We start from the raw sequence: 11,824 nt of genomic DNA on the forward strand, positions 1-11,824 counted from the left end.
AAATGAATTCTGCACAGAGAATAGCTCCACACAGGTGCCAATTCCATCACATTATGTAAATAGCCTGTGACTAATAGACAAGCCTATGAAATGAAATAAAAGACATCAGTCAGTGCATTTGCATGGAAACCAAGCTATATGCCAAAGGAACCTTGTTTAAAAATGAATGATAGCAGACAAGCTAATTCTAAGGTTGCCATTGTGGAACATTTTTAAGTGTCTTACTAGCATAGAATTGAAAGGACAGTGTTCCTTTACCTTTATGGAGCCTATGAGGTTCCACTAAGTACATCTGCAGTCCATCTGACCCTTTGTTGTGAGGTTACTCAAAGCTTTGTTATAGATTTGCTCTCCTCTCAGAATACTATTCAAAACAAAGAAGAAGAAAACCAAATGTTTATATGATGAAGCAAGCTTCATATATACCTAATAGCTTGGTTTATCACCCATCTACTGTGATGGGCCTGCAAAAAGTGGGGAGATGAGATAAAAAAAAAGAAAAAGGTGAGTCTGTGAATTTAAAGAACGATTTTTCTCCTGAAAGCCAAATCCTCTTTTATTTCCATTAATAAACTCCAGAAGTCCAGGTAAGAAGATGGCTATATTGTGTTGGCTGCTCTGTGCATATTGTAAAACAGCCCCTGCCACACACAGTCCGTGCATGGGGAACAGGAGGAAGTTGGGAAAGGAGGTGCAGGGCTTAGAGGACTTGCCATAGTTAGACCATGACAGTTTGCAAGTCCCAAGATAATGTTTTGGTTAAAAGATCTCTTTGTCACTGGTGATGTTTTGTAGTCTTCTTTTTACTTTGTTTTTACTCTGCCCCATAGGTCATTTCAACCTGGAAAAAGAGTCATAAATGTTTTAAAATGCCATTCATGCCCACCTGAATGCAAAGGTTTTGATGCATTTATGACAGCGTAATGGGGACATAGTGTGGCAACTTGTGTGCGGGTTCTTTTTTGTTTTGTTGTTTTTTTAACTTCAGAGGATCCCAAATGCTGGGACAAAACTTCTGTATCATCTCTCTGAAATTCTGATACCCTTTCTGGGCAACGGACAGCACGTGCTGTTGCTAGTCTGAAGCTGTGCATCTTCATCAGGTAGAGCAGAACTGAGCACGTACTGCTGCACGTGTAACCTTTCAGTGGGGGTGGCAATCTGCATTCCTGTCTTCTAGCCACCCACCGTTCTTCCAAAGATAAGAGAGTAATAATCTGTGACACATTTATCCTTTCACAGGTGGTTAAGATTGGCCAACAGCTCAATTGTTATCAGGGTCAAAAGGACAGAAGCATAATGGCATGAACTTTGTTTCTATAGGAAAGTAGGCTAAAATCAAGATGTGCTTCGAGAGGCGTGGAGCAGAGCTTGCTAAATGAGAGCGATGGCATAAAATAACATATTGTAATTGCCTTATATGGCCACATTTCTGTAAGTATGTCGTTACCTGCCTTGCCATAATTTCTAATTCTTTCTAGAATTTCAGACACTTCTTAGAGGCAAAATTTATCTCCCTGAAAGTCAGCTCTAGTGTATTGCAGAATTGTACCTGTTGCAGTACAATTTAGTTGAATGTTAATTTACAGTTATGTCAGGGTGAAATATTCTTGTCTTGCGATTGATGCAGCTGTGATGTAACTTTAAAAAGTATAATGCAAAAATAGAACCTGACTATCATTTGCCACTTGTAGTGGATCAGGGTTGGGTAAAATAAAAGCATCTCATCTTCAAGGCTGGAATCCGTCCCAGTACTATGTGTCATTGTTAAATCCCAGGAGATTTTTATCATACGTGATAAAATATTGATAATGCAGGCAAATGTGGTATGAACATTTTGGCTTAAGCAAGAAAAATCGAAAGTATCTTTCTCCTACTTCAATATTGACGAATTAAAACACAGTAGTAGATGCTACTTTGGAAAGGAATATGTACCAACGAGGCTGCAATGCAGCGCTCAGAAGAGCTCTTTCAGTGTTTGTGGTACAGGTAAAATTTCCTGAGCTGCTGAAGGGAAACTTCCACTCTGACAAATTGCACAGATTATTCAACATATCTGCAAAATGTCTAAGAAAACGGTATTCCAAACACATTCACTGTATTTGAGTACAAATCATAAAGTACCATAGTAAAAAGTTGCTCTGCCCTTGAGGCGTAAATTCACTTGAAACTTCCCTGTTTTATGATTCTGTCCTTCTCCACCAAAAAGTATGTCAGCACCATGAGCTTTGAGAAGGTCCTCTAGCTGTTTGTAAGTCCTCCTCTCTTCTGGAAACAAGCAAATATCTAATTTTTCACTGATCTCTGTTTATCTAATAAGTGAGCATGTGAAATGCTAAACCAGTTTCCAGAACTGTTTGCATGAGAAGTGTCCTATCGAGATTATAGGCAGTAAAATTTACCAGCTGGGCAACACAGCAGTTTTATACAGGGTAATATTTATTTGTCAGTAGATGGGAGGAATCAAAGTATTTAAACAACACACAGCAACGGCACTGCTTTTGTCCACGTATGTAATTACAGTCAATAATCAACTGAGCGCTCTGTTCAATGGAATAATTTTCACAATGAATGCCATTTTCCAAGTATCTAACTCTAGTTATAAGTGCTTACAGTTAAGCCAGTCAACCATAAAATACAAATACATGTAAGGATATATTAATTTACAAGGATGTTTATAAATATATTGGTCTGATCTACATGACTGAACCACTTGAACAAAGCTCTGATGCAGGTCTTTAAAAAAAACCATCACTGTTAAGACTTTGTTTGTACATTTGGATAGCATTCTGGAGTTCAGGTTCCCCCTCTAGCTTTCTGTAATTAATTCCATTTTTCTGCTCCCCTGAGGAAGCTCACAGTCCTTCATCTGGTTGCACCAAGTAACAACAGTCTGGTGAGCAAGGCTGTTAAAATTTTGTCTACTTGCTATACCAATAAAATAAGGGAAGATAAAGTTATCAGCATCACCTAACACAGGGCAACATTTGTCAGTTGAATATTATGACTTGAGCAATCTTTAAATACTGCATATTGCACAGTTCCGTACATCACCATCACACACCACAATGGAGTCCATAATGCTTATGTATTTAAAGTAAGCAACTGATCTTTGTCTGTTCCTATTCCTATCAAAGTCAATTCACTCTTATTGACTTGTCTGGAAATTAGATATCAGACTGCATATAAAGCCAGTGGATGTAATGAGAGAACATGCAGCATGAAGGGCTATGTCTTCAAGACAGTGATGATACTCTGTTTGGTTAGGAATGATTTTTAAAAGTGCAGCATTAAGAAAAGAGATACTTGATAACTGAATGCTCAGAACAGAAATGGAGCATCAGCACTTGAGTCAAATGAAAGTGTTAGGAAGAAATGACAAGAAGAAATCAACGCACAAGTATTATTATTCACATTAGATTCTGAAGCAGTCTCACTGCTCAGAGAGCTTCCACCTGGTAACGAAGAACCCTCTTATGCCAAGATCCAGACTGGAAAAACTGATTGCTTAACTCTGATGGGGATGTCAGGAGTAGACAACTGGTGTTACAAAAAGCAATAGCAACCCTTTTTTTTTTTTTTCCCCCAGCTGTTTAATGCCACAGAAACGAACTGCCCAAGCACTTGTAGGGAGAGACAGTAAAGGGAGACCATCCATCAGCATCCCTGGCCTTCTCATAAGGTCACAAGAGTTTCTACTGGCCTACTGGTTCATTTTGTGGCTGTATTTAAACCACTTGGGGCCTGATACTAAAACCACCTTTGCTGTAAAACTAAGCACACTTGGGCATCCCTATGGGGTGGGAATACTGGTGTGGGAGCCACTTAGGCCAAGTTCACACATGGGAGTCTCAGCTGGCCCTGATTCAAACACTAGATACTGTCTGAGATGTTTGCCATGATGAGAACTGAGAGTAATCTGAACTATCATGTCTAATATTAATAAATTAGAGTATATTGTGAATGTCATGGGCTTGTAAATTGCTTTAAGCATGGGCCCTGAAGCTGTAAACAGTGTGCTTAAATATGAGGGATATGGTGGTATAGATTTGTGTTCCAGACTTAGAGAAATGCAGCTGATAAGCCAGCCTCTAGCAGGTATATCACAGTAATTTGTTAAAATGCTCTGTTCAGTGAATGATCTTCTGACAATATTAGATGACTTTCTGTATGGGTATTGGAATCTCCAAGAAAAGTGAAAATCCTGGATCAGATTTGCTCTCAGTTAAGCAAGTGAAATGGAGATAATTAATCACTTTATTACCCTGGAGTCTCACCGATGGAACAGAGAAGCAACTCCATCACCTCCCCTTCACCAAAGCATGTACCAGCCACTCTGATTATGCACGGTATGACAGCAGAACTGTTGACTGTAAGTTACTGCTTTCTACTTGGTTAAATGCCTGTTGCACTGGTCAAGCAGATGGCGTGTATAAGCAATAAAGGGAGCCCAGTGACTGAGGGTTGGAGTTAATGGAAATAATTAATACTAAGATACTCTCAACAGTTGGATCATTAGCCCTTATTAGGTATTTATCTGTCTTTTGGGTTTTTTTCTATGATGAACAAGGCAGGTGTTTAAGTTATCGTTCATGCACTCTACTTCACATGCGTGATATTTGATCTAATTAGAAAAAAATACTAAATTGTGCCAAAACTAGTCCATACCTCTCACTCAAATACTTGATTACCATGTCACTAATTCTGCCATTCTAGCTCTTGTGAGTAGTGCTGCCCTTATGAATTCAATGGGATCAGGCCCTAATAGATTTCAATGAAGTCATCTTGCTCAGCGTGAATCAGGAAGCACTTCACAATCCAGTATATCGGCAAGAGCTTGTGACGTTCTTCTCCCAGAGCTCCTCTGATGAGTGGAGCAATGCAGGCAGTTTGTGCTAATGCTGTAGCAACAGAACAAGAGAATGATGGCCTGATGGAATCCTTAAGAACTGTATGGCTATAGAAGATGATGGTCCCTGTCCAAGAGAATTTATAGCCTTAAGGTAAGTTTCATCACAGCTGAATCATCAAGGAGCTGATTGTAATCTGAATGTTAATTCTTTTTGCTTAAGTGGGTCATCGGTAAATTGCTGAAGTTAGAGAATAAATTACAAGGAATTTTATGTACCAGTGTTAAAAGAAGGGTGATTTTTGGAAGTAAAAAAAAAAAAAGAAAGGGCTTTAGCAATACAGGCGATTAATTGTATTTAAGTTGAACAAGAGAAAGCATGGTGAGTTGCTGGACTAAAGTGTTCTAAGTATTGTATTTAAACAGCCCAATATTAACTGATTATTTATATTGGCACTGTAGCATGGATGGAGAATATGTTTGGTTATTTTTTTATGGCCAAACTGGAAAATGTTTTTTAAAATTTTTTAGTTTGAGAAAAGTTGTGTTCAGTGTTACACCTTTAGGCTTCTATGCACTCTGTCACAAAAGAAACTATTTTCAAACACAGTCTAACAGAAATGAACACATCCGCCTCAAGTGTGGCCTCTTGCTAGTGCAGAAATGTGGGGAAAGATATTTCTGAAATTAAAATGCAAACCTAATTTTCTACTCAAAGAGGAACTTATAACCTGGATAAGTAGCTAAAGCAAAATTTACTCTGAATTCATAGTGTGTTTGTTCGATAATGGAGAATCTAAAAGGTCTGTTTTAAGGACCAGTAATGATGGTAACAGAAAAAGCAATGATCTCTACTGGTGGTTTGGAGTACGATACAATGCTTTTAGGATAAATGCTAAGTATGTATTTCGTCTTGAACAGCATAAATCTGAGTGGAATTTTCAGCACATCAAATGGTGCCTGTATTAGTGCTCATTTAAACAACAACAACAAACCCCAAAGAAATTCCCACTCTAGCCTTTTCCCTTATTAAAATACAATTTCTAGGCTGAACTGGTACTAAACCAAAGCAAACTGCATGCTGGGGCTGAAAGGAAGGTGGTGGAGGCTTAGGATAACTTAAAGGGCCTTCCTTGCAGTATGAACTGCCTATAAACTGTTGTGCAGATTAACCAGAGGTGGGAACAATGTAGTACTGGAAAATTAAAAGGCCAGAAAACTGTCTGTGAAAAGGCTGATGAAGTTAGGAATGCCATAGTATTCGTGGTTTAAGTGGGTGAAGCCAGGTGTTTAGGAAGGACAACTGCATCAGTGGCTGAAATGGAAGTATTTTTATTGGTGCTAAGGTAGTATGCCAGTGACTTGGAAACTGTGGATTAAAAAAGTAAGATGTTAATATTGTTTATAATTCATTATTATTGATATTTAGGACTCTTGGAAGCAGTTTATTAGCATTAATACTATCATGAGGTACCTGTTAAGAGTATGCCTATGGGAGCATACTCCTGTTTTTGCTGAGCTAAATGGCAAAGACTTCCTCTAAACTCAGCAGTAACATGATCAAGACCTACAGAAAGAGATCATCTGCAACAAAATAGAAAATTTTGGAAACTGCCATTGGATTATTTTAGATATCCACAGGGGTATTATTTAATTTCAAAGATCCCTTAGATGCATCAGTTTGCAGATTTGAAAGGGCAATATTTTCATACTCCTCTTGTGATGCTGAGCATCTGCAGTGGTGAACTAATACTATCAAATCCTTCTGAAAATTCTTGTTGAGAAATCCATAAAAGATGGGATTGATACATGTTGAGATCATGGCCACAAGGTGGCATATTGTAAATGCCAGATTATGATTGCAGCTCATTAGTGCCTCATAGTTCCAGTCAAAAATAACATTGAATATATTGAGAGGCAACCAGCAAGCTGCAAAAGTCACAACAATTGATATCAGTATGATGTTAATCCTTTTGTTTTCACTTAGTCTGCTCTCATTCTCTCTCATTCTGTCTGTTTTACCATGTCTCCTTCGAAGACATACGGATATCCTGAGATAGCAGATAAAAATAAACCCCAGTGGGAAGCAGTACTGGAAAACCAGCAGACTAGTGGTAAAGATCAGTCGTTCTGTAACAGATGGCCATGCTTCGATGCAAGCAACCTTGTTCTTGTAGAAATCACTATGGAAAGACAGATGTTTGAAGGGTTCATCAGTTAATTGGTGAAAGATTAAAAAAGGAATGGATATTATGAGGGAAAAGCCCCAGATGAAAAGAATTCCCCAGTAAGCATGTGAAATATTAGGCTTCCAGCCACGTGGGTTCACAATTAACTGGTATCTCTCAATAGCAATCAGTACAAGTGAGAAAATGGAGACTGTGACAGATATACTTTGTATGAAAGAACTTATTTTACACATAGCTTCCCCAAATATCCAGTAGTCCATTAAGGTATATGCAACCGTGACAGGAATACACATGATACAGATCAAGACATCTGATAGAGAGAGGTTGGCAATCAAAACATTAGTAACATTTTGAGCTTCTTTCTGTCTCTTTATTATAATAATCAGGCAAAGATTTCCAAAAAGCCCCACTATTGTAACTAATGTGTAGGCTGTAATAAGCAAGAATTCTGCAAGGAAGGAAGATTGGCATGTATCAAAGTTCAAAAACTGAGAATAGCTAATGTTAGAGAGAGTTTGATTAGACAGACTCTCACTGGGATGCTGAATGGCTTTATCCATTGTGAAGCATCTCCCAACCGATGGACAAAACCTAGTATTATTTAGAATATACCTTGTATAGAGCTTTCCAAGGCAATGATTGCTATGAGTCTATCATTGTAGTTGGTGTCCTTGAAGTTTTGAGCAAGTCTAATATAATTAATTCCAGCACTGGAAAAGCCAGTGGTTGAGTATTAGTGGTTTTGTGTATATATATATATATATGGGTGGAGGTTGATGCTACCTTTCTGAGGTTCTGCACTGACAGTGTTACAGACCTGTAGCTGATTGTGATGTATAAGAAACAGCAGTGATAGCTCTGATTAAACTTGTATGAACATTTTCGTACAAATCCTCTTTTACCAACTGTGGATAAACTTTGCTTTTCAAAATAAAATATTTTAAGATCTGTCTCAGCCAAAGATTTAGCAAGGTTAAGGAATTCCAATGAGGATAATCTGTTGCTTTTTTATTATCAAAAAAGAAGAACAGGGTCCTGCCATCACATTGCTAGCTTAGACATCGCACTTAGATTTTCTCTAGAACTACAAAGCAATGTGAGCTAATACACCAAATTCTTCTGGCTTAAGCAAAATTATGTGTGCTTGAGCTTAAGTGATATTCAACACCTCTATGAATGACATCTTTAAGATAGTTTCCTGTTCTGCTTATATATTAAAGATAGAATGTCCTTTTTCCGCAATCTAATCTGAGAAAAATGTAAACCAAAGATCACATCGTAGCGATACACACAATTATTTCCATATCAGTAATTGCCAAAGGTTGTCTCATTTCCCTACACACTGTCCACTGTTGTACAAGTTTGACAAATGACACCCCCCAAATTTTCTGTGGTTAAGTGCAACATGTACTCAAGAGACACAGAGTTGATTGTTCTTTCAGTTCTAACTTAAACTGGTGTCAAGCAAAAATTTGATATTAGTACAATTCTGTTATAAAACTAATACTAATGGGAAGAATTAGGTTCAGCAGAAGATCTTGATGGGTTTGAATTTATCACCGAGTTAAAAAGTTAATCTTAAATCAAAGGCTCACCAACTTTCTGGCCAGAAAGAGGTTGTTTCCAACCTGGGGAAGGAAAAAAGAGGGATGTAAAGAGTTACTTTTAAAACTGAAAGATGGATAAGTATGTTCTATACGTATACCTTTCAAAACTCAACTCTAACTCACCTTAATTCTTTTTTGAAGTAGGAACTATTGGAAAACTAGCTGGAAGGAGGTCATTCTTCACCCCTAGTAATAAATACCATAGTGTTGAGAGCCTGTGGAGAAAGGAGGATGAAGAAGCAGTGGAAAGTTAAAAAGGATGCACAAAAAGAAGAAGGGATAAGTGGATGTTTCATTATTACTAGAAATAATCTGTTTATGTGTAGAAGATTTGTCAACCTTTTCATAGAAATCATTGCCATTATTTAATCACTAAGGAATAAAAAATGTTTGGTTGCTTGCATAAGGGTTAACCTGAGGACTATGATTCTGTAACTGTTTGCCCCCAGGCACTCAAAGAATATTCCAGCTAGAGTTATATCCTGGACTGCTTTATCCTGATACTTCTGCTTGGCATTAGCTTGGGTGCTTCAATTTAAGGTTCTAAAAAAACTCCCCCAAACCCAACACAATCACCTTTGGAGCATCTATTACCACTCTCATTCTGATTAAAACACACTTTTTAACTAGTGCGGTCATGTTGGAGCAAGAAGCAGCTGTAGATTTATGTGACTACATGTGGGCCTCCTGTTCCAAATATGACTTAATTTGTGGTCAGGGGCTAACATTAAGCACTGTAGTCTCCCTAAATAACCCACCTGGCTTGGTTACAGCTATATTGAGGGAATGGCATAGAAACCTGGACAATCATGCTGCAAAAGCTATTGAAGTCTAGTGGCTCAGATAGACTTTGTAGTCCCTCGCAGGTGTCCCCACTCCAGTAGGGCAGGAACAAGAGCTATGTACCTAACTCTGTGTGCACCAGCTTGCAAAAACTCTTCTCCTAATGAGTCCAGGAGAAATAAAAGGGATTCTGAAGACAGCACAGTCACACCCTGCAGAAACCGATGATGTGGCTGAGCAACAGCACCTTCAGGCAACATATTTCTTGGAATGCGCTATAAATCACTTTTCCCTGGAGCAGACTAATTGCCTGGCTGGATTTATCACATGGAAGGATGCATGTCCTGGAAGGACAAGAGGCCAAATGTTACCCTGATGACCTTTACTGCCACTTGAGATGTGTAAAGGTCTGAAGTCTGGCTGCTTTATCCCAAGCGTGATCTTTCTCTTCGCACTGCTTGTGGTACTCACCTGACTGGCGCAGATCTGAGCCCTGCCCTTTATGAGAAAAGATCAGGTGTTAGCAGGGGAGCTGGCTTAGAAGCAAGATACCTTCAAAGACAAGCTCTGTTCTTCCCTGCTTTTTATGTGAGCAGGAGAAGCTGTGGGGACTCAAAGGGCATGAGGCTGAGCCAGGTTTGTAATATTTTATGCACTATTTGCTATGCTTGCTTATTTATCCATGGTTGCACAACATGGTTTGATAGCGAGTGCTGCATGTCCTCTCCCAAGAATTCAGTGTGGGTGGTAGGGCTTCTTTGGCACTTTCTACCATTAAGGGAAAGTCCCTGTACTGACCTTCTGATCAGTTCACTCACTACATTAGCTTTAGGCATGCTGATCATCTACATTGTCCTTTTTTCAGAAAAAAGATTAATTTCTTTTCACTGTTTGGTTTGTACTGTGAGTTAAAAAGTGTAGTCTTTAGCACATGTCATACTGCAAGGCAATTTAAATATTTCCTTGGCAATAAAACAATTACACCTGCCTCATTTAAACATGTGCAATATTCATAGCATTAGAAAAATAAGTTACACTAGTACTTACTGCAGCATGCTGAACTCTATTGTAATACATACTGGCATTTTTTTAAGCTAATAAATATTAGTGGAATCAGCATCCTTGAGCTGCAACTACAGCTGATATCAGAATTGGATTGAGGTGTTTAATAAGAGAACTAATTACTTCATTCCCCAGTCCATGCATTTTGAACAAGATTCTCTACCACAATGAGAGTTACAGAGAGAAACACTATAAGAAATGATGATCCACTTAGCCTAGTTGTTTCATTCCTCTAGGTGCAGAAACATTACTGAAACATGCATAAACAAAATAAAGTTAAAAGCATAGTAGAAAATAAAATGAGCTTTTAAAAGGCTTTCTTTCCTAATTATTTTCTTACCTATGTTAAAGATGCATAGTCCCATCCCTCCAAAGTGACCAGTAAATGTTTTGGTTGCCAACATCGTCTGTTTATTAAGTTCCAAAGTATTGCATAGATGAAATCTGGAAGATACTTTCCATTCAATTTTAAATATAGGATGTACAGAATACAAAAATCCTTTAAAAGATATATTTCAGTATTTGCCACAGTTTTATGGATTTTCTGACTTCTTACCTGATGAAAAATTCAAGTCATATCCACACTGCCCTTAACAACTTTTCTTTGCCCTTTTTGAGTTAATTACAAAGCCAGCAAACACATCTCCTTTGTGTATAAAAGAATCCAAAGCAAAGCTATCTGCTGCTAAAGCAATACTTAAACTCTTCTTTCTTCTCTTTCTGAAACAAACCACAGTTTCACGATTTCCAACTGTGACTGAATCCAGCGGTCTGTGGAAAGGCTGCTGAGGAATAAAACAAGCTCTGGAATCCAAGAAGAGGCGAACAGCAATGAGCGGGGAGGAGAAAGGACCAGTAGTCATGGGGATGGATTTTCTTCCACTGTGTGACTTCCCTCCGCCCTGTCAAACACCTTATCTTGCAATTTCATTTTCAATTATCTTATCTGTTTTGTAGTGCGAATGTTTTCCCTGTTTTGGATTTCATACATAAACATCTGCAGATGGCTTATTGCTTTTTTAACTGAGGGAGATGGGAAAATACAGTAGGCTGCTTAGAAATAGCATGCACATCCTATTAAGTGTGTAATTTGCTCTATTGCAATTAAGATCATCATATTTTCATTATAAATTGCTAATTTAGCTTATACTCCAAAGATACAAAAATATTCCTGAAAAGCAAAACATGGCACATTACACTAGCACATATTGAAAAGGGGCTTTATTATTTTTACTGTTTTTTCCAGTAAAAGCCCATACCTTTTATAGCCACTTGTTTATAAAAATTAGCATTCAATGTTTTCCTATTGAATATTTGGAATGGATGTTTACGGG

The 11,824-nt window shown here is 38.1% G+C and overlaps 1 protein-coding gene and 1 long non-coding RNA gene across 3 annotated transcripts in view; one reads left to right on the plus strand and one right to left on the minus strand.

The window, feature by feature from the left end:
• LOC138682414 (uncharacterized) overlaps positions 1-5,192 on the plus strand; it is a 31,624-nt gene extending 26,432 nt beyond the window's left edge. The window contains exon 5 of the long non-coding RNA XR_011322517.1: positions 4,730-5,192. This is a non-coding gene — a long non-coding RNA (uncharacterized lncRNA). The remainder of the gene's footprint in view (positions 1-4,729) is intronic.
• On the minus strand, positions 4,351-11,333 carry LOC104321960 (neuropeptide Y receptor type 6). Of its 2 annotated transcripts, none has more exons than XM_069773206.1 (4): positions 11,047-11,333; positions 10,831-10,934; positions 8,769-8,860; positions 4,351-8,666 (listed from the first exon to the last, which is right to left on the minus strand). In XM_069773206.1, exon 4 carries the CDS (start codon positions 7,596-7,598, stop codon positions 6,477-6,479), a length of 1,122 nt encoding a protein of 373 aa, XP_069629307.1. In that variant the 5' UTR covers positions 7,599-8,666; positions 8,769-8,860; positions 10,831-10,934; positions 11,047-11,333; the 3' UTR covers positions 4,351-6,476. The 2 variants fall into 2 exon arrangements, with proteins under 2 accessions (XP_069629307.1, XP_069629308.1); XM_069773207.1 differs by having other exon boundaries at positions 10,831-10,944.
• Between the last annotated feature and the right edge of the window lie 491 nt (positions 11,334-11,824).

The sequence above is a fragment of the Haliaeetus albicilla genome, chromosome 27, assembly GCF_947461875.1.
Source record: "Haliaeetus albicilla chromosome 27, bHalAlb1.1, whole genome shotgun sequence".
NCBI classification, from domain to species: Eukaryota; Metazoa; Chordata; class Aves; order Accipitriformes; family Accipitridae; genus Haliaeetus; species Haliaeetus albicilla.